The 22,055-nt window shown below is 49.6% G+C and overlaps 1 protein-coding gene across 15 annotated transcripts in view; it reads left to right on the top strand.

Moving 5' to 3' along the window:
* Nucleotides 1–22,055, top strand: part of MICAL3 (microtubule associated monooxygenase, calponin and LIM domain containing 3) — a 189,197-nt gene that overhangs the window by 88,912 nt on the left and 78,230 nt on the right. For 14 of the 15 annotated variants that reach the window (XR_009702624.1, XM_061206117.1, XM_061206114.1 and 11 more), the window contains 15 exons: nucleotides 1,029–1,367; nucleotides 3,395–3,602; nucleotides 5,423–5,539; nucleotides 5,944–6,045; nucleotides 6,571–6,726; nucleotides 7,685–7,785; nucleotides 9,770–10,027; nucleotides 10,369–10,484; nucleotides 13,083–13,209; nucleotides 14,092–14,188; nucleotides 16,540–16,687; nucleotides 18,651–18,847; nucleotides 20,178–20,290; nucleotides 20,380–20,442; nucleotides 20,888–21,061. Coding sequence is in view for 14 of the 15 variants with exons in the window: in XM_061206117.1 (XP_061062100.1) it covers nucleotides 1,104–1,367; nucleotides 3,395–3,602; nucleotides 5,423–5,539; nucleotides 5,944–6,045; nucleotides 6,571–6,726; nucleotides 7,685–7,785; nucleotides 9,770–10,027; nucleotides 10,369–10,484; nucleotides 13,083–13,209; nucleotides 14,092–14,188; nucleotides 16,540–16,687; nucleotides 18,651–18,847; nucleotides 20,178–20,290; nucleotides 20,380–20,442; nucleotides 20,888–21,061 (2,241 nt within the window). In the remaining variant the exon portion in view is untranslated. Of the gene's footprint in view, nucleotides 1–1,028; nucleotides 1,368–3,394; nucleotides 3,603–5,422; nucleotides 5,540–5,943; nucleotides 6,046–6,400; nucleotides 6,410–6,570; nucleotides 6,727–7,684; nucleotides 7,786–9,769; nucleotides 10,028–10,368; nucleotides 10,485–13,082; nucleotides 13,210–14,091; nucleotides 14,189–16,539; nucleotides 16,688–18,650; nucleotides 18,848–20,177; nucleotides 20,291–20,379; nucleotides 20,443–20,887; nucleotides 21,062–22,055 lie in introns of those variants that run through there. The other variant, XM_061206125.1, reaches the window with a different exon arrangement.

Below are 22,055 nucleotides of genomic sequence, written 5' to 3'. Positions count from 1 at the left end.
AGTGATGACAAGTAAGCGTGGTACAGACCCAAGGCAGGGAGTGGGTGAAGGAGCGCATCGGGGCCCCTCCCTTCTTGAAGCTTCTCCCAGCAAACGTAGGCTGGTAGGTGCTGGAGGTTTTTGACAAGTGGGAGGTATAGATAGCATCATTACTGCTGTCAGGTTTCTTTGTGGGCAAAATGGAATGGCTGTAAAATCCTCCTACCTGCCACGTGCCGTCCACATGGCAGGACTTCAGTCCCTAAACGCCGACCTTGGCTCTGCTCTCAGACCTCTCCGCTGCGCCTCAGAAGCTCTTCAGAGCGCTCGTCCTTGGCTGCCAGCCCCTCCCTCGCTGAGTCCAGATCTCCCCCGGAGCCCAGGGCTCCCCCGTGTCATCTGACCAGCCTTCACAGGTCAGCTACCACCTGTGTGCTGTGCCCCCCGAGCCGACTCAGCCGACTGCCTGGTGAGCCCCTCCACTAAGGCAGCTCAGCTGTAACAGGGTACCCGACACAGAGGAGGGCTTCTGTTTGTAATCCCTCGGCCTGGGCTCACCACTCACTCCACGGGAGACATCCCTGACCCTTTCGTCTGTAAGAGTCCCTTGCAAGCCTTCCAGTTTACTTCCTTTTCCACGTCCTGTGCTTCCTCCCTGCCTGGCTGACACTAATTCATCCTGAAACCCTCAGCTGTCATCCCTCAGAGGCTCATCCTGGATGAGGATCCCTCCCCCATGATGTAGGCGCTCTTCCCCTGTGTTCCCACATCCCTTGAGCCTCTCTCTCTCTGACACTTAGGGCACATCTAAGCTTCTGTTCACCCGCTAAACTGTAAGATCCTTGAAAGCAACTGCAGTCTTCCTCATTTCTCCATCCGCGGTGTCTCAGACGGTGCCTGGAGTCTAGAGGACCGACAGCTTATTACACTTGTGTAACGAACGCCTGCAGCACTTAGGAAGTGCACTCTGGAAAGAGTTATGTCTCCTAGAAAACGTTTCTAGATGCAGCTTTGGATTTGCTAACCGTTCCTCTTTCTTTCTTTATTAGATTAACGTGACGGCGTCAGGTGGATCGACAGCCCCCCCACCGCCCCATTTGTCAGGGGCCTGAGAGTGGGGAGACATGGAGGAGCGTAAGAACGAGGCGACGAATCGGGCTCACATCCTCTTCGACCGGTTCGTGCAGGCCACCACTTGCAAGGGGACCCTCAAGGCCTTCCAAGAGCTCTGCGACCACCTGGAACTGAAGCCTAAGGACCACCGCTCCTTTTACCACAAGCTCAAGTCCAAGCTCAACTACTGGAGAGCCAAGGCCCTCTGGGCAAAGCTGGACAAGCGGGGCAGCCACAAAGACTACAAGAAGGGAAAGGCGTGCACTAACACTAAGGTAGGGGCGGCCGCCCAGGCCCTGGGCACTGACCCAAGGACTCAGCTGGAGAAGGAGAGAGCGTTGGGTGGAGGCAGCCTGGTGAGGACAAGGCTGCTTAGGCCACAGCCTAGGGAGGCCGTCAAGCTCACACTGCGGCAGAACTTTGTGGATCCACTACCTGTGTTCGTTCATTCGACTGTTCTGTGTGCCCCATTCTTATCCCGTGGATTCACATAGGAACATTCGGGGTTTCAGCTACTGAGAACAACCCTGAAGTCAAACACCGTAGGAGTTGTTTGATTTTGCTGAGGCTCTAGTTGACTCTCAGACTGTTAGGAGGATGCAGGCCTCTGAGCAAAGAGGTAGCCAGGCCCTGTCAGTGTCCTGTCTGACCGTGGCAGCCTGGTGCTGGGCAAAGTCATTGTTCCAGACTCAGCCTCTGGTAAGGTGTAGAGTATTTGCCAACTTGGGGATTTTTTTCCCACAGGCTTCAGACCTCTTTTCATCCATTTTCCAGAGGTCTATCTTGATAAGCAAGGGCTTTGTAAACTGAAGTATTTCTTTTGCTTTCTTCACAATCTAGAGAAATAGAGTTTCCATGAAACGGGTAGGCCTGGGGAAAGACCCGAGATGCGCAGTCACCTGTGCAGGGGGAGGCGTGGGGAGAGGAGAAAGGTAATACATTCCTGCTCTTCTCCTTAGTAAGAGCACTTTCTGTGAGAAGTTCGGAAAAGCTAGCAGGGAAATGAAGTTGCAGATGACTTTATGACTGTTGTTACTGTCCTTTCAAGAGCCTTAACTTGCCCTGTGTTGGTTTGCATTTGGGTAGATATTCATCCACAAAATGCAAGTAATTCAAGTGCGCTCTAGAGTTTTTATATATATATATATATATATATATATATATATATATATATATATATATTTTTTTTTTTTTTTTTTGGCTGCATTGGAGGTGCTTCCCTGGTGGTATGGGGGTTAAGAATCTGCCTGCCAGTGCAAGGGACATGGGCTTGAGCACTGGTGCGGGAAGATCCCACATGCCGCGGAGCAACTAAGCCCGCGTGCCACAACTACTGAGCCTGCGCTCTAGAGCCCACAAGCCACAACTACTGAAGCCCGCGCACCTAGAGCCCATGCTCCGCAACAAGAGAAGCCACCACAATGAGAAGCCCGTGCACCACAACGAAGAGTAGCCCCCGCTCGCTGCAACTAGAGAAAGCCTGTGCACAGCAACACAGACCCAACACAGCTAAAATTAAAAATATAAAATATAAAAATATAAATAAATTAAAAATATAAAAATATAAATAAAAATTAAAAATATAAAATTAAATTAAAAATATAAATAAATAAATTTATATGGAAAAAAATTTATATGGAATAAATAAATAAATAAATTTATATGGGAAAAAAATAAAAGAATAAAAGGAATTGGAAGCCAGAAACAGTGCATGTCTTTCTTCTGAACGTGCATGCCAACTAGTTGAGATAAGTGTGCGGTCTCACCCTGAGTACTTCTCTAGAATATGGATCTTCAAGATCATTTCCCTGGATTTTCAGTCTAAAGTTGGTGATTTTAGAACTCTTTTCTGCACATAAAACTTTGGCTCTTGAAAATTACCACCTGGGAGTTTCTCAAGTGGTAGGTCCATTCCAGGACCCTAAGATTGCTTGGCTGTGTATTTAATGATCTGTGCCTCCGTGGACAGAGATCTGCTTGACTTACAAACCTTCCAGAAGGTTTTCTCCTGTTGTTGAGAGATGAGATGTGATCTTCATATTGTGTGTTGATGTGAGGACCCAGGTAATGTGACCTGCAGGTGCCGCGTCTGAGTTTCTGTCCAGCACTTACAGTTAAGTCTCCTCCATCCAGAACGCCCACAGCTTTTCTCTGAAGCCATTGCAGGCACTCCGCTCTGACCCGGATGGGTTTGAAGGTTTCTTGGTCATGGGGAGCATAGCCCTACTGGGGGGCTTTAGGGAGTGGTGGTTATGTGCTCAAGAGGTGCTGCCTTCGCCCTGAAAGCAGCTGTGTTTTTCAGTGTCTCATCATTGGAGCTGGCCCCTGCGGTCTCCGCACAGCCATCGATTTATCCTTATTGGGAGCTAAGGTGGTCGTGATTGAGAAACGAGATGCCTTCTCCCGCAACAATGTCTTGCATCTCTGGCCATTCACCATACACGATCTGCGAGGCCTGGGTGCCAAGAAGTTCTACGGCAAGTTCTGTGCTGGAGCCATCGACCACATCAGTAAGTAAAATCAATTCTCCTGTAGGATCCCACCCCTACCCTCTACTCATTTTTCAGGAGAAAGAGGCAGGCAGATTACCGGAGGAATTCGTACTCAGCAGCCCAGTGTGTGCTGACATCCTTAGTATCTATTGTGTAGAAAACACACTCAGCTTGGAGTCAAAATACCTGCCCTCCAGTGGTTCTGTAACCTGAGATTCTTAACTACCAGTGTGTCTCCTATGAAATGAGTTTAGCTTAAGGAATTCTAACGTCCTGGGTGCTTACTGAGCACTGGCAGTGGGTGGGATAGGATTGGGGCCGGGATAGGAAACAGACTGCCAGTTTGGGCTTTGACCCTCTGGTGGCTCTTAGTCCGATGGGAGAAGCACGAGGTATGCGGCTTGCTGTGATGTGCTAGGTGGGTACTCTCCTAATGTGAGAAAAAACACTCTGGGGATGGTCCTGGGGAGCCACAGTGATGGAAGAAGCAGACTCCTAGTCTGGCTGTGAATGGCAAGTAGATAGTGGGATCCCTTTGGCCGGGTGATTCTCGTGAGGTCTGCAGCGTGGAGGGCTCATGCTCTCCTCCTGTCCCCTCCAAGCTCAGCCTGGGCCTGTGCTCGAGGCAGTAGAAGTTAATGCAGACGGTGCTTTTGTTTTCATGCCGCTCTGAAAAGCGGTTCAGAACAGACTGTTGTCTACATTATGAAGTTGAAGTCTTGTCTGTTGATCATCATTAATGATTGCAGGACAGCCTTATCAAGGAACTGTTGTTCTGAGCTCCTCAGATGTGTCCTGTAAACATTCAGCTACTCAGCCCTTTGCTCTTTGAAGCAGTTGTGCCAGTCTATCAGACACTGGCCAGCAGAGGCCACATTCCACCGGCAGCAGAAGCGCTGTGCATCTGTCGGGCTGTGATGGGTAACAGCCATCTGCAGGAACGAGATGTGCGCTAGCAGGGGATTTAACAAGTCTTTGGGAGTGTGACGCGGAAGGGTGGAAAGTGGGGGAGATAGCCGAGACGGCTGCGTGGAGGACCAGCACGTATTCCTAGCACGTTGGTCACAGCCTCTAGGCAGTCGGTGTTAACAGAGGACCGAGGTCAGTGTATCAGCGGACTTGTCTGCCTTGTGTGTGGCAGGATTTGTCTTGGAGCTGAGAGGGTCCCACGTCAGGGCCCAGACTTTCTCTCAGTGTACCTGGGGCCGTCCGTGTCTGGCACCTGGGAACTACTCATTGGACACTGAACAAATAAATAAGTCTCACTATGATAACGAGCAAGATTTTCAATCATTTTGAGCCTTAGTTTCTGCAGCCGTAGACCAGTGGTGGGAGGGGGAATGGTAAGAGACTAAGGTTGGTTTGAGGGATCCCCTCTCAGCGTGTAAGAGTGTGTGAAGATCAGTGAGGGAGCAGGCTGAGAGAGAGATGCCGTGGGCAATTCAGGAAGCAGGGCAGCCCTTTGTATCCAATTGGAAGCACCCCTGGGGGTGCCTATCTTCTGCCTCCTGTGGTGAGTCCTGTCAGGATCGTAGGTGCTGCTCGGTCACTGTGGCTCTGTGTCAGGGAGGATGGAAGGGAGAGTCTCCTTCTGTCTCAGAGCTTTTGAGAGGTAGGCCTGCGTGTCTCTCTAGAACATCTCTTGCACTGAATTGTATTTGCCCTTGAGAAAGAAAGGAAGACGCTATGGAGCATGGCTTGGAAAAGCCGCCAGCTGTAGGTGGCTTTGAGCATCTGGATAAACTCTGCATTGGTGGATGGGGGGACCGGAGCAGTGATGCTGACTGGTCCTCTCTCCCCGGTGGGCCCTCACTCCTGTAATCTTCCTGTTCACCCAGGTATCCGTCAGCTTCAACTAATACTTTTGAAAGTAGCATTGATCCTAGGCATTGAAATCCATGTCAATGTGGAATTCCAAGGACTTGTGGAGCCTCCTGAGGACCAAGAAAATGAACGTGAGTGAACAAATGAAGGAGGGATAAAAGGGCCTTGAAGAGGTGAGGAAAGATGAGATCCAGGGAGAAGAGAGGAATCTGAGGGTTGTTTTCAGAGCTAGTTAAAGGGGTGTCTCCATTTGCACAGCCTGTGTCTTTGGAGGAACTTTTGACTTATGAGGAGGCCTCTGACATAGTATTAGACATTACAGGTGCTTGGATTCGTTATAGGAAGTCGTGTGGTGGGGATGTTCCTTTGTGAGCCTTCCTCGAGGCTGCTTTCTTTGGTTTGTACCCCATGCTTTTACGCCTGGTGTGTTTTTGGCGTGGGGTTTTGTGCAGTCTGCACACCTGGGTACCTAGAGATGTCTTAGATGTATGAATGGGTCTGGGTGATAACCTTCATTTTGACTTTTCATCCACAGGGATAGGTTGGCGGGCCCTGGTGCACCCCAAAACCCATCCTGTATCAGAATATGAGTTTGAAGTGATCATTGGAGGGGATGGCCGCAGGAACACCTTGGAAGGTATGGGCAGTGCTCCTCTCTCCTTCACCTGCTTCATGTGGAGGAACCCTGCCAAGAGCTTGTGTCTTCAGAGGCCCCACTCCTGAGAATCCTCACGCGTGCGCTGCCTAGGCTGGGTGAACGGCAGGCCCCACCTTCGCCCCGCCAGCTGGTACTGGGCCACTTCTCCAGGGCACAGGGAGACAAGCCACCCGTGAGCAGGGAACATTGCAGGATTAAACCTAAGTTATTAAAGCAGACGGCGTCCCTTTTTATGAAACGGAACCCCTCGTACTGAGTACTGTTCTGGTCCGTCAGATTTCCAGCGGTGTGTTAGTTGTGGGTGACTTTGACGTCTTTCCTGGATTGTTACAGTCTTTGGGAGGTAAACACCTTATTTCCAGATAGAGGAGAGCTGCCCTAAAATCTTCCCATTGATTCCCATCCCCCATATTCCCTAATGTCTTCCTCAGCACCCCTCCTGTGTGACATGATCTTCCTTCTTTAGCCAGCTTTTGCCACCTCTGAAAATTTCTTTCCTTCCAGGATTTCGTCGGAAAGAATTTCGTGGCAAACTGGCCATTGCTATTACAGCAAATTTTATTAACCGAAATACAACAGCAGAAGCCAAAGTGGAAGAGATCAGTGGTGTGGCTTTTATATTCAACCAGAAATTTTTCCAGGAACTGAGGGAAGCCACAGGTTGGTGTCAATGCCTCCACAGCAAAAAGGATAGAAATTTAAATACCGCTTGTGATCTTTCTCTTGGAGGGTTTGGTGGGGGGGGGTCATCGGTGTTACTGCTGTGCTGTTTGCCCCTCTGCTCCTTCTTCACTCCCGTGCTTCGTTCTGAGTGTATGCTTTCTGTGTCTCCGTCTCCTACTCTGGTGTCCTTTGTCCTCATTGCAGGGATGGGCTGCTCCTCCAGCCCTTCCCCCTGCCCGGCTCTGCATGGTGGTGCCTGACGCTGTCAGCTGTTGGAGGGGAGCTCTGGTTTGTTGAGAACCTGACTCTAGGTATTGAGTGTGTCTTCTTTTTCCTGAGTTTGTTTGGCTTTGAAGTAAACCACGTGCTAGATAGAAATGAGGTTGTTGCATGATAGCTTGTGAATAGATGGATACACTTAGACATTTTGCTGCAACAAAAATGTGTGGCAAATTCCACTTACCTGTTTTCTGAAAGAACATGGTTTCTTCCCATTGCATCTGTTTTTCAGGTTAATCGAATTAAAGAGCCAGTAGTGCACTCTGTACTTCCAGGCATCCAGTTGTCTGTCCTGCCTGTGAGAGTCTAGGAGATTCCCCCGTTGCCTTGACGAGCATCAAAGAGGTTTAACCTGAGAACTGACTCAAACCCTCTTACTAGAGGTTAACCTCTCCTTTCTTCCCATCCTCGTGTTTCTGCTTCCGATTGATTACTGTTGCTAGGATAACAGGGTGTCAGGTGAATGCAGAGTAGTGTGAGGATAACCAGAGCTCCCCCCTTTTCGTGAACAAATGTGCAGGAAGTGAGGATCAGGCTCAGGTGCCTTTTTTATTTTCTCTTTCCCTGTCTGGAGTTCCACAACCCTGGTCTCTGTGGGCCAGTACAGTCTCTCTGGCTGCCCTAACCCACCTTCATCTCAGCAGACCCTTACGTGCACGTTTGTTCTCTGTTGCAGGGATCGATTTGGAGAACATCGTCTACTACAAAGATGACACACACTATTTTGTTATGACAGCCAAAAAGCAGAGTTTACTGGACAAAGGGGTGATATTGCATGTGAGTCATGGATTTCTTTTAAACCTCTTTTTATGTTGTACTGGGTCATGTGATTACCAAGAGAAAGAATTTTATTGTCTGATGAGTTTTTTCCTGCAAGGGGATGAAAATGAGTGCCTCACTCGTCTCCTAGGACCATGTACTTTGTACTCCTCTGTTGTTTTTTAGTTTAACTTTTTAAAAAATCTTTTATTATGGAAAATTTCAAGTGTGAGCAAAAGTGGAGAGACTTGTGTGATGAACCCCGATGTGCCTGTTATCCAGCATTAGCAGTTGTCAGCACGTGGCCAGCACTGTCCCAGGAGTAGCCCAGCCCACTCCCCACTCCTCACTCCCACTTTGGGCTGTGCAAAGCAAATCTCAGATAGCATTTCATGCATAAATATTCATTTTAATTTCAGGTGATTCTGTTTGTGGTTATGGTGAGTTCCATATATGACCGATTATTGGTTGGTTAATAGGTCATCTTTTGGGAGGGGGTTATAGAGGGAAGGGAGTTAGACCAAGAAGCAAAAACTGGTGTTTGTGGGAGCCTGAGAACGGTTCTGGTTTTACTGCAGGTATGGTTACAGTGCCTGGATCGGGCTATATTTGGACCTCTTTATGGGCTGACAGTGAGGGCTCTTGTTCACCCAGAGCCAGGGCCAGCTAAGCCTTTTTTCCAGATCTAATTGTATGACATTCCCTGAGATGATGATCAGAATATGGACTCAGAGAACCCCAGGTGGACGGCTCCTTAAGGAGAGCTTCTGAAGTCTTACTTGGTCTTGTTGGTCTGGATTTGAGAATTACTGTCCCTGTGTGATGAGTGGAGAGAAGAGGCACCAGATGCGGTGATTCAGGCCTGTGCAGTTCCCAGCGCAGACTGGCGGCTGAATTTCAGGGTGTCCTTTGTCTTTGCAGGATGAGTCGGGTGACTTCAGTCTGAGTTATGGTGCTGCCTTGTCTGCAGGCGGTGCTGGGGAGCTGGGAGCTGGGAGCTCCTGGCCCTCGTGTCTGTGTCTCAGCCCCGTGGCCCTTTATGCGTGTGAGGAGAACAGGACAGAGCAGTGGGCACAGCCCATTCTGCCAAAAGCATGAGCAAGATATATTTGGCTGGATGCTTTATCAGTAAGAAATAGCCGGTGAACCCATTGGTACGCCTTGGGACTAAGCTAAGACTTAGAGCCCACGGTGGCCACTTACTAAGTGTTGAACAAACAGTTTCCGGGACCAACCTGAGTATTTGTGTTTGGCTTTTACATCTTGTAGTGCCAGCGGAAAGTACCATCAGGGGCACTTGGAAAGCTTAGGTCCCACTTGAGAAGAAAGGCTTGGCTCAGTGTGCCAGGAGCCTCCAAAACAGAAAAGGAGTTTCTCGATCCTTTCTGTGGAAAGCCCTTTTTCTCTCATCATTGTTTTTCTTTGTTGGTGGATTACTGTGGGGCCTTTCAGAATCTTGTGTATTGTTTTGAGAACTTCTATCCCATTTTCAGTGTATTTCTTCCCGGCCCCCAGGACTCCTATTGCCCCCACCTCCTCATCCCTCTGGCACTGAAGCTTTAAGGTTCTTCCTTTGGGTTCGATGAGCTATGCAAGGTTGAGTGTCCCGTGTAGGTCCAGCTGTTGCCCAGAAGACGGTGATTGCTGATAGCAGCCTGAACTATGAATGCTTTTCAGTTTACAGAGCACCATCACATTAAATCATTGTATTTGGTATTCAGAGCAACTCCGTGAGGTGGAGTGGACTAGACTGAAGAAGCAGTGACTTGTTCCAAGTAAATGGAAAAGCGGGGGCTCTGTTTCTAGGCGGCAAAACCTGTGTTCCTTTAGAAACAGCCTCCCCCCTTTTCTTTTGAATTTGCATAGAAGACTGCTTTTGGAACAGGGAGGGGAAGGCTGCGGAACTAGGTTCCGTCTGGCACGCGCAGCATGGCTGTGGCCGGCGGGCTCTTGCGCCCCTGCCTGGGCGTTTCCATCGAGCCTCTTCTCCCTCTGGAGACAGGACTACGCCGACACGGAGCTCCTGCTCTCCCGGGAGAATGTGGACCAGGAGGCCCTGCTGAGCTATGCCCGGGAGGCGGCCGACTTCTCCACCCAGCAGCAGCTGCCCTCCCTGGACTTCGCCATCAACCACTACGGGCAGCCCGACGTGGCCATGTTCGACTTCACGTGCATGTACGCCTCCGAGAACGCAGCCCTGGTGCGGGAGCACAGTGGCCACCAGCTGCTGGTGGCCCTGGTAGGGGACAGCCTTCTGGAGGTGAGTGCTCAGCAGCAGGAGGTGGCAGTTCAGGTTGGAGGCCTGGCGAGGGGGCATCGCACTGAGGGGCAGCTCTGGGGTCCCAGCTGGGGAGTGAGTGTCTGCGCCGCCACACGGTCTAGTGTACAGGGGAGGGCCCCAGGCCACGGGGAGCCCAGGCTTGCCACTGTGGGTGGCAGTTCCGCAGGCTTTGTGACTTGCCAGTCTGCAGGTTGTGAAGTAGGGAAGGGAGGGGCAGGGTACAGCTGCTCTTCAACAGCAAACTCTTTCTCTCCTTCTTAGTTTAGTTTCCCTCTTTTAAAAGGTAATTTAGGTTAATTCTTTGTTTTCTGTTTCTGTAGCCTTTTTGGCCAATGGGAACAGGAATAGCCCGGGGCTTTCTAGCTGCTATGGACTCGGCTTGGATGGTGCGCAGTTGGTCTCTGGGAAGGAGCCCCTTGGAAGTCCTGGCAGAGAGGTAACCGGAGGGGCGTCCTTCCGCGGTGACACAGGAGGGTCAGTGGTTTGCTCCTCAGGCAGAGTTCAGGTTTCTCTTTCCTTCTTCATTAATGATGTTTTTATGTTTAGGAGAGGGAAGGCAAGATAGGTATTCATAAAATCATAGAAACCTAAAGATTATCTAGTCTAAGTGATGTTCTCTTATCCCTTTCAAATCAAATTTGTTACTGATGAGTGGTATCTGAATCTTTGTGTAACATTGAAGGACGCTCTCTGATTCCTTTGTGACAGCTACATGAACAAATAAATATTCTATTGGCCAAAAGGTTCATTCGGTTTTTTCCCTAAGATGGCTCTAGTAGCACTTAGTTGTCTTTAACTTCATTCGAAACAGTTTTGTTAAATTGTATGTGACAGCTGTCATATCAGCCTGCATTTAAAAAAAGACTTATTGGGACTTCCCTGGTGGCGCAGTGGTTAAGAATCCGCCTGCCAATGCAGGGGACATGGGTTCTAGCCCTGGTCCGGGAAGATCCCAAATGCCACAGAGCAACTAAACCCGTGCACCACAGCTACTGAGCCTGCGCTGTAGAGCCCTCGAGCCACAACTACTGAGCCCACGTGCCACAACTACTGAAGCCCGTGCGCCTAGCGCCCGTGCTCCACAACAAGAGAAGCCACCACAATGAGAAGCCCACACACTGCAATGAAGAGTAGCCCCTGCTCGCCAGAACTAGAGAAAGCCTGCGTGCAGCAACGAAGACCGAGCGCAGCCAAAAATAAATAAGTAAATAAAATAAAATTTTTTTAAAAAGACATCAAAATTGGTGAATTTTTGTGTAGCCATTTTAATATTGAAGATGGAAGAAAAAAGCAACATTTTCAGCATATTATGCTTTATCATTTCTAGAAAGGTAAAAACAACTGAAACGCAAAAAAAGATTTGTGCAGTGTATGGAGAAGGTGCTGTGACTGATTGAACGTGTCAAAAGTGGTTTGCGAAGTTTCGTGCTGGAGATTTCTCGCTGGACGATGCTCCACGGTTGGATAGACCAGTTGAAGTTGATAGTGATCAAATCGAGACATTAATTGAGAACAATCAACGTTACACCACGAGGGAGATAGCCAACATACTCATAGTATCCAAATCAAGCGTTGAAAATCATTTGCACCAGCTTGGTTATGTTAATCGCTTTGATGTTTGGGTTCCACATAAGTTAAGCGAAAAAAACCTTCTTGACCATATTTCCACATGTGATTCTCTACTTAAACGTAGCAAAAAATTCTGTTTTTAAAACAAGTTGTGACAGGCGATGAGAAGTGGATATTGTCCCATAATGTGGAACGGAAGAGATCGTGGGGCAAGCGAAATGAACCACCACCAACCACACCAAAGGCCAGTCTTCATCCAAAGAAAGTGATGTTGTGTATATGGTGGGATGGGAAGGGAGTCCTCTATTATGAGCTCCTTCTGGAAAACCCAACGATTAATTCCAACAAGTACTGCTCCCAGTTAGACCAACTGAAAGTGGCACTCGACAAAAAGCGTCTGAAATTAGTCAACAGAAAACGCATACTCTTCCATCAGGATAACGCAAGACCACATGTTTCTTTGATGACCAGGCAAAAACTGTTACAGCTTGGCTGGGAAGTTCTGATTCATCTGCTGTATTCACTAGACATTGCACCTTTGGATTTCCATTTATTTTAGTCTTTACAAAATTCTCTTAATGGAAAAAATTTCAGTTCCCTGGAAGACTGTAAAAGGCACCTGGAACAGTTGTTTGCTCAAAAAGATAAAAAGTTTTGGGAAGATGGAATTATGAAGTTGTCTGAAAAATGGCAGAAGGTAGTGGAACAAAAGGGTAAATACGTTGTTCAATAAAGTTCTTGGTGAAAATGAAAAATGTGTCTTTAGTTTTTACTTAAAAACCGAAGGCACTTTTTGGCCAACCCAATACATGAAAATAGTGCATTTAATCTTCCTGTCCTTAAACTAGAGAGACTTGTACTAATGAAATCAGTGTGGTAGCAGGGGACGTACTAACATAAGAGAAGAAATTAAAAGTGACTTCGAATCCAAAGGGGAACAACAAAGTGCTTGTGAACATTGACTCTCAACGGTCAGATATTGTGAAGCAGATAATTACAGATGAGGTGAGGTCTCGGATTCGCTTGCTAATAAAGAACAAGTGCCTTGACCAGAACTAGAGAAAGAGGATTTGCTGGATGAAATTAGTGGTCGATACCATTTTTTAAGTCTGTTACCTAAGGTACTCTGGGTAAATTTGGTGGCAAGTTTTTTGCATCAGTGATTTTCTTAAAAATTAAACATTGGCCTACTTGCTAAAACAGCGCAGCAGTAAAGTAGAGTGAGGCTTGGCTCCCTGCCCACAGCGGTGGACTTGCCCTTCTCCTTGGCCCCTAACAGTCTGGTGCCTGTGGGATCATTGAGATGGTGGGGATGGGAAGCCAGGGCTGATGGGGGGTTGGAGGCAACCCGTCGAGGAGGATTTGTCGCACCCTGGACTGTCAGAAAATAGAAATATTATCAAAGGAGAGGGAGGAGCTTCTGGTGCTGTCACCGCTCTGAGTGCACTGCTGTTCGTCGTTGCAGGGAAAGCATTTATAGGTTGCTGCCTCAGACCACCCCCGAGAACGTGAGCAAGAACTTCAGCCAGTACAGCATAGACCCCGTCACCAGATACCCCAACATGAACGTCAGCTTCCTCCGCCCAAGCCAGGTAAGCGCCCCTGGCCCATCATCCGTGTCCCGGCCACGGTCAGGACCAGTCAGACGCTGTGAATACTGGCGCACACAGCGTTCTTCACAATCCAAGCAGACGTCTTCCTCAGTTGGCTGAGGGAGGCATCTGCCGTCAGCAGACTGACCAGCTGGGGCAGCGGGTTGTCTGGTGACCGGAGGGCTCTGTCCCATCTCCTGGTTCCCGTGGACGGTGCAGGAGCTCAGCCCTCGTTCTCTAGTCAGGACGTGCAGCAAGCACCTGCGTCACTGCCACCGGTCACCGTGACCCGGGGGCCGCCGCTCACCTTCCCTGAACTTGTTTCCCCATCTGTACCATGGAGGTCACCATCCCTGCTGCTCCCAGGATCGTTGTGCAGGCAGACAGCATGGGTCACTTGAGAGAACTTGGAAAGATAAGGCCCTCTGCAAGTAAAAGATACTGCCGGCCAACTCAGAATGTCTAAAGCCTTGTTACTGCACTGAGAGTGACATTTTACAAAGCATAATAATCCCAGGGAGCCCAACAATGCTGAGAAAGCAGCCCATTCAACGCATTTGCCTGTGTTCTAGAGTAATTTTTTATTCACTTTACATCTAGGCCTCTGTGTTTGTGGGGGAAACCCGCTGTCACTGGGCGGCAGTAATGGCCCAGCAGAGACTGTGCGAGGGCCCTCCGTGGCTGTCTCTGAGCACAGGTTCTTACAGTTCACGTGCATTTGTGTGTACGTGACCCACCGCATCCCAGAAAGGATTAAGGTTGGCGTTATACCTTCTGACTACACTTTCCCCAGCCTTCCACTTCAGTCAGTGTGATCTCAGTAGGGAATTTGTTACTTGGTATGTGACTTTCCTTCTTTACGACTTGTAAACTTCCTGCCAGGTGCGCCATCTGTATGATACTGGAGAAACAAAAGATATTCATCTGGAGATGGAGAACCTCGTGAATTCCCGAACTACCCCAAAACTGGCCCGCAATGGTGAGTCCTGGTGACGGCCTTTCCGCCGTCGAGAGCGTTCTGTGTAATCGGCTGAGCTCTTGGTGTGCACAGTACCGGCTCTCACGTACATGGTTCTCACCGGAGGTGGTTTGCCCCCAGGGGACGTTTGGTCGTGTCTGGAGACATTTTTGGGTGTCAGGACTGGGGGTGTTGCTACTGCTCTGCCCCCGGTGGTACACAAGTCAGCCCCACGGCGAAGGATCAACTGCCTAAAGCAGCAGTGCTGTCGAGGCTGGGAAACCTGGTCTAAGGCGTCACGAGGGTGTAAAGAGAAATCGGATACGGCGCTGTTGAGAGGGCGGGGGCGGGGGGGCGGACTTGGGAGCACACACGCAGACCAAGGTTTTGAGGGAAGGCTTTACAGAAGAAGCAGTGGCCTCTTAGCTGAGGACCATGACGGCTGCAGGACACAGTGATGGAGGCGGAGCCTGTGCGGTGCAGGCCCCTGAAGAGTTCTTTAAAAGGAGAGTGACCGGCCAGCTGCAGGTGAGCTGGGACAGAGAAGGGCACCAGGGCATAGCAGGTAGTTTAGAAGTGCGCCAGTGGTCAGGCTGGCCGGTCCGGTGTTGATGCCGCGGATGAGAAGGGAGGCCACGTCCGGTCCAGCTGTGCCCGTCCGTGAAGCACGTGGCTTGACAGCATACGTAGCGTCTCTGAACTTGGGTTTCTGTGTGTGCAAAGTGGGGGTAACCATGCCCACCTCACGCTGGCTGCGAGGACTCGGGGGCGTGTTGGGGTGTTCGCTGCAGCACCTGGCGTGCAGCGGGGCGTCAGAAGTGGCTGCCGAGAGCATTAAGGAGCCAGAAGCACTGGCGGAGTCTGAACAAGGACTCGGGGCTGAGAAGATTTGAGCTCTGTCACGGGCATTTTGAATTCGACGTGCTGTTGGGATGTCAAGGCAGATGTGACCACCAGCAGGCAGCTGGAAACATTTTCATCTTCCTCCACTGGGGTGTCATCTCCTTGAAAGCAGAGAGTGTGTTATTTATTTATTTATTTATTTATGGCTGCACCGCACGGCTCGCGGGATCTTAGTTCCCCGACCACAGATTGAACCTGGGCCCTCGGCAGTGAGAGCGCGGAGTCCTAACCACTGGACCGCCAGGGAAGTGCCCAGAGAGTGTGTCTTTGTTCACTGTTATTCTAGAGCCTGGAATATTGAAGTCGTCCAGTACGTATTGGATCAGTGGATACACAGACTTGGGAGACATCTGAATAAAGTGAATTTCTGAAGCCAGGAGACTTACGAGGATGACACCAGCAGTAGTTCTCTGTGTCATTTCAGGATACATTTTCCCTGAAAGACTGAAGTGAAATGGGATTTTTAGATATGCAGTTTTAATTTTGTTATGTTCACAAATTTGTTATATACAAATGGCTTAGTATAAGGTTAAGTGTTTTCCGCTGCTTAAGGTAAGGAACAGACTTTCTTGGACACAAATAGGAGTTCACAGATTCTTCTAAATGTTCTATATCAGAGCTCTTCTGATGCGATCATGAAAAACGGTTTTTTATAAAGGCTCTTCGTGTTTTAGAAGACACATCAGTGACTGGAAAACGTCCCAGTATGTGTGTCTATGTGTTGAGTTTTTCAAGATGTGACCACTTGTCATACTGAGTGCCAAGCCTGGCCTGATCTGGCATCCTTGGCCTTGCCTGTGTGGTCCTGCAAAGTTTCTTCACTTGGCAGATTGCTTGGTGCCTTGGAAAGTGAGAGAGCAAGTGTTCAACGTGCTGCTAGGTGGAATGGAACGTCTCTTCTCGGGTGCTCCCAATGTTACTTTGAAGGGAAGGCGTTTCCTCCGCCACCTGCCAGACAACTCTCCAGGGAAATCTTAGAGCCATCACGTGTGAGGGTGACGGCTCAGCAGGTGGCACCCTTCCCTCTACGTCCCTGTCCTGGAGAGTGTCTGGGACCCTGGGCTTCAGCGTGAGAGGATCCACAGCACCCACTTGTGATCTCTCATTCTCTTGGGGCATGGATGTTGACCTCAGAGTCTGGATAAATTGGTAGTTTCTTGTCTACCGTAAATTCCATGGGAATTCCCTGGCAGTCCAGTGGTTAGGACTCTGCAATTTCATTGCTGTGGGCCCGGGTTTGATCCCTGGTCGGGGAACTAAGATTCCACAAGCCGCGCCGCACAGCCAAAAAAAAAAAAAAAATTAAATTAAATTCCACTCTTATGATACCAGTTAAATAACTTCTTAGTTTTGAAAACCAGTGACGACTATTTTGTCCTTGCCTTCTGTATTTTTTCAACCTGGTTATGTGGATTCTCTATCAAAGCTACCAAGTGACCACACTTCCAATAATAACGTTGTTGTTTTAGAGTCTGTGGCTCGTTCCAGCAAACTGCTGGGTTGGTGCCAGCGGCAGACAGATGGCTACGCTGGGGTGAGCGTGACGGACCTCACCATGTCGTGGAAGAGCGGCCTGGCCCTGTGCGCCATCATCCACAGATACCGCCCTGATCTGATGTGAGTCCAGACTCTGCTTCATCTGTATTCCCGCAGGACTTGCGAGTGCCCTGCTTCCAAGTGGCCAAACTGTGTACCTTTTCCTAGAATGAGATATATATATAAGATACTTCTTCTGGAAGTCAGTCACTAATTTTGATTTATAGTTATATTTAAAGCTGTGTCGGTTAGGCATTATGTAGCTCAACCCAGGAATGATTAGCTGTTTGTAAAGTCTCAGCGCTCAAAAGGTGGAAAACTGGTTATAACACCCCCTGGACCTGTTAACATCACACGAAGGAAAACTCTGTTACTTGGCCCCAGGCTGAGCTCTGCATTCGGCCAGCTCTCTGTCCAGTGCTGCTGGTCACGAGGAAAGCCTGGCCGGAGTGTGGGCTGAAGGCACGTGTGTCACTACCAGCAGAGCACTTCCTCCATTCACCGGGGCTTGTCGGCATTGTCTCTTGCCTCTTGCACTTTTTGCAAGTGTGCTCTGTTAGGCCTGTAACACTCAGGTGGCCTTTCGCACCTGTGCGGTGACATCTCCTCTTTCAGTCATTCTGTACTCACCTAAATGCAGACTAGTATGACAGGATGACCCAGGTCAGCTGTGGTGACCGGTGCACCCAGATCTCCCCGTAGGCATTCATTACCGTGGAAGCCAAACAAGAAGATTCAGAAACGAGCAGAGCATATGGTATTATTTTGGCTGTCTGTCCTTTCATCATTAGGTCGACTTACGGGCCCATTTTTGTGTATTTGTTTTGCTCTAATGATTACTTAAGGAATCCTGAAAGACCTGGCTCTTTTTTGTGTTAATAAAATAAAGGAGCCCCACCTAGTGCTTAGGAGTGGGGGTGCTGACGTGCTTGATAAGCGGAAGTGACCTCTGTGCCCCTGTCCCTTAGCTCATGCCGAGACTGGTGAAAATTAAGTTGAAGTAGGGCTTATTGACCCCTCCGGGGGGCAGGGGGCAGCCTGAGAACGACGGCGGTGGATGACACAGAAGTGCTCAGGAGAAGGGCCAGGCAAGTCAGCCCTAGTCCAGAGGGAGGGCAGGACAGAGTCCCTGAAGGGAGCCTGGCGCGGAGGGGACACACTCCTGTGGGAATGGACCGAAGGCTGCCGGGGGCCCTGGTGTTTCCTCCTGACGGTGCACAGAGCCGTGAGTAGCTAATTTGGCACCGTTTAGGCTGCCGTGACGTCACTCAGGATGAGGCCCCCATAGTTTAGTAGGCTTAATATACAGAGTAAAGGAGTTTAAAAAATGAAAAACGGTTGCAGAGTCAGCAGGTTAACACAAAATAAGGCCTGTCCAGTTAATCTGAAATCACCTAAAGAAGGATGCTGTCAGTCTTTACTTGACTGAGTAGCAAGAAGCCTGAAACCCAGTGGGAAATGTTTGTTAATCTAAATACTTAGGGAAATTTAGCAGTGGAGAAATCTTTTGAGGAAAGTTTTGGAATTTCCCTTTGAATTAGAGAGGAAGGCTGAGTAAGATTCACCAGAGCTGATTTAGTACATCAACAGCTTGTCAGCTCCAAAGGACACAGGGGGTGATGGTTCCAAGCCTTTAGACACAGCCTGATCCAAATAGGACCTTTATTGTTATTGAGCATAAGTTTAATACATGCAGACCACACGCAGGGCACAGGAGAAACATAACAAAAACAATTCCTTTTCTTGAGCTTACATTTTAGTAAGAACTTTATGTTACTGATAAAATGTTATGTTTTCCAACTTTTCTCCTCTTTTCTCTTATGGGTAGATTGTTAATCCTTTCTTCTCCCTGAGGATGATTTGCATTTCGTTAGTAAAAGGAGGGAGACAGAAGTGAGACAGGTTTGCTCTCCGATTTCAGTGAGGCCTGCGCCCTGGATTTTAGCTGAAAGACCAAGAAATAATGATGACTCTGTGATACCGTGTTTTCTGGTCTGGGGACAAGCAGCCCATCCTGACACGTTTTCCTCGTCCTGTTTCTCAGAGATTTTGATTCTTTGGATGAGCAAAATGTGGAGAAGAATAACCAGCTGGCCTTTGACATTGCTGAGAAGGAGCTGGGCATTTCTCCCATCATGACAGGCAGAGAGATGGCCTCGGTGGGGGAGCCGGACAAGCTGTCCATGGTGATGTACCTGACCCAGTTCTACGAGATGTTCAGGGACTCGCTCCCCTCCCGAGGTAAGGGCCCCCCAGGGGTGCTGCCGTGTGGCTCCCCTGCCTCTCCTTCCCCCGTGCCCCTTCTTCCAGCAGACCCGCTTCTCTGCGCTGTTGTCAGCCCCTTGTTCTGACCCAGGTCTTGCTCAGCAGACCTGCAGTTGTGGAGGCCATGAGCATTCCCGTCTAGAGCCTTGTCCTTGACTCCACCACCCTCGTTCCCTTTCTCTCAGAACCAGACTTTTTGAAAAGGTGCTTTTGCTGTGGCCTGGACTTCGTCACTGCCTAATCTTGTGACACTTTGCAACCCGGCCAAAACTGTTGTCCGTGGTCGTGAAGAATCACCAGATGCATATTCTTCCCTCCTCTCTCACCTCTCGGGCACCCGTCTGTTCTGCGTTGTTCAGCACTTGGAATGACGTCCTTTCTCTTGAAATTCTCTCTTCCTCTTGGCTTCTGTGATCCCGGACTATACTTCCTTCGTTCTCTTTCTTCTGTAACTGTTCCTTCTCTGGCTTCTCTTCCTTCTCCTACCTTTTAGTGTTTCCAGAAATCTTCCCTTGACCCTCAGGCTATCAGAAAACAGACTGAGTCAGCGTCATGATGCTTACAAGTGTTGACCATGGTACCTGACCTGGTTTACATCCCATTTCCTCCACCTAAAGTCACGAAACTTCCCTGTGCCTCAGTTTCCCCATCTGTAAAGTGGGGATAATATGTACATGGCTAGATTGTAATACACTAAGAAGAGTGTTTGGTGAATGGAAGCACTTAAACAAATGTTAGCAATGTATTATTAGTTTCAATTATTATTTCAACACTACTATTGTTACGAATAAAACATTGGAACCCACAGAGTTTAGGTACCATTCTCCAGTGCTTCTAGCCCATGTACTTGTAGACATCTGTAGACATCTGTGGCTTTCTCTCATTAGAGATGCAGTTCTTACAACAGACATGCACAACTCTGACATCAACAAGCACACCCTGAACCCATGACCCGAGTCCTGTCTCCTCCCCCCGACGCCCCTCCCTTTCTCTCCCGACCTGAACTTTTCATCTTGAAGTGAGGCTTCGGCACTCTGTTGTAACCAGCAAGCACAGGCAGATAGCAGCGTCTGAAAAGCGAAAGTGGAGGTTTTTGTGACTGAAGTGGATTGGGGCAAGCGTTGGTTTTGTTTGTATGGATGGAGAAGAGAAGGCCCAGAGTCCAGGGCTCCGTGTGCATTTTCTCTGTGGAGTTCCTGCCGGGTTCAGAGCGCACGAACCCTCAGAGCTTCCTGAGGTTCTGAGAGCCTCCTGCGAGGAGGCGCCCTCAGGGCTGTCCTTGGACACTGCTTGTTTCTGCCCACAGACGCCTTGGACCTGAATGCTGAGGAGAGGGCCGTCCTGGTAGCCAGCACTAAATCCCCCATCTCCTTCCTGAGCAAGCTGGGGCAGACCATTTCTCGGAAGCGCTCTCCCAAGGTAAGTGGAAGGGTTTTTCCTCCAGCTGCAGAACTAATGGCACAGTGCAGTGGCTAGAGGAGTGCGGTTTCCCTCTGCTCTTGGTGCAGGACAAAAAGGAAAAGGACTTGGACGGTGCTGGGAAGAGGAGAAAGACCAGCCAGTCGGAAGAGGTGAGAAATATCTGGAATTTGCCAGAATGGTTGTACTGAATTGCCCTCCTTGGCTGAAACGCTTAATTCCCAAATCGGTATTGCTAGATCTTTTCAGTTCACTCTTTGTGAGAATTGTTGTGCACAGATGCTTTCTGTGGCCTTTTGCCTTTGTTTAGTTTTTTGGAGAGCGTCCAGGGAACACACACATGTGCTCTGGGCCTTCCTGTCTCTTTGGAATCCCATATGTGGCGAAGGGCAGCAGCTTTCCTGGGATGTGACCACACCAGCAAGAGCCCGAGTACCTCTTCATACTGCCCCTGTGCCCGAGGCCATCTTGAGATTAGAACCTTGAGGAGAGCCACTGAGCTCGACCTAAAGCAGGGACCAGCTGCTGTGCCAGGCCCTGGGGTGTGGGCAGGGGCTCCTCTAACCGAGGCCGGCTCTCGATACCCCTGTTCGCCAGGAGGACGCGCCCCGGGGCTACAGAGGAGGAAGGCCTACGCTGGTGAGCACCCTGAGCGACCGGAGGGTGGACGTGGCCCTTGGCAACCAGAACAAGGTGAAGTACATGGCGACCCAGCTGCTGGCCAAGTTTGAGGAGAACGCACCCGCGCAGGCCACGGGCGTGAGGAGACAGGTAAGCCCGGCTCACACCTCGCCCGCCCGGACCTGGGCTGGCCACAGAGGAAGGGGGGTTAGTGAGTGAGACGGGGAACTTCCCGGTCCTGAGGGCTCAGGGCTCGAGACTGGCGTCTGCGTGGCGCAGGGACGAGGGTTCCTGTCCTCACCAGCCAGGCCCACCCGAGGATCTTTAAAACGGGGTGTCCAGATCTGTGTACGTAGGTGTGTGTTCACGTACATGCATACGTAAGTAATATAAGAGGTACCTGCTTACTGAGGAAAATGCTGGAAAGTGTAATTAAGGCCCCTATAATTCTGTTAATATTTTGCCATGTTTCTTTCTGGTCTTTTTTTAGTGCATTCTTGTTTTCATGGTTGAGGTCGTTCTTAACGTACACTTTCCTGTTCTGCTTTCTTCATGTAACTTTGGGCATATTTCCATGTTCCAGACTCTTTATAAGCCTGTTCCAAAGTGTGTGCTCCATGCTTTTCTTAACTCTCCCTCTGGTGCTGGATGTTTAGTTGGTTCTCGTCTTTGATGAAGGGCACAGAGGTAGACACTCTTGTGTGTTGCACATGGTTTTCCTAGACTGTCCTTGAACTAGGTCACGAGTGTGAGCGCTGTAAAGGTTCTCCGTGGACTGTCCTTACTCCCCGAGTCCTGCTGAGGGCTGGACTGCCATGTCTGTTAGGTCTCGTCTCTCCTCTTGCTTGTCTAAAAGTCACTAAGGCTTCTCACAAGAGGAGGTACAGGCATTGTGAGATCCACACTGAACGTTTCTTCCAAAACTCCTGGTGTGGGGAGCGCCTCTTCATCTTCGCCACGTGCGCCAGCCCTTGTTCCTGTGGACCAGGGGCCAGGCCAACCACCATCACTAACTTCTCACATCTAGTGCTTGGTTAGATCCTCACGCTCCAGGCGTTCGTGCCGAGGTCCACAGAGAACGTGCAGGCTTGACTGTGAACGTGTGAGGCGGCCGGGCGGCTGTAGCAGCCCAGGTTCCGTCCTC

This window comes from Eubalaena glacialis, chromosome 11, assembly GCF_028564815.1.
Source record: "Eubalaena glacialis isolate mEubGla1 chromosome 11, mEubGla1.1.hap2.+ XY, whole genome shotgun sequence".
In the NCBI taxonomy this organism is placed as follows: Eukaryota; Metazoa; Chordata; class Mammalia; order Artiodactyla; family Balaenidae; genus Eubalaena; species Eubalaena glacialis.
Note: the sequence above shows the minus strand (reverse complement) of the source record. Positions and strands in the feature narration are given on the sequence as shown.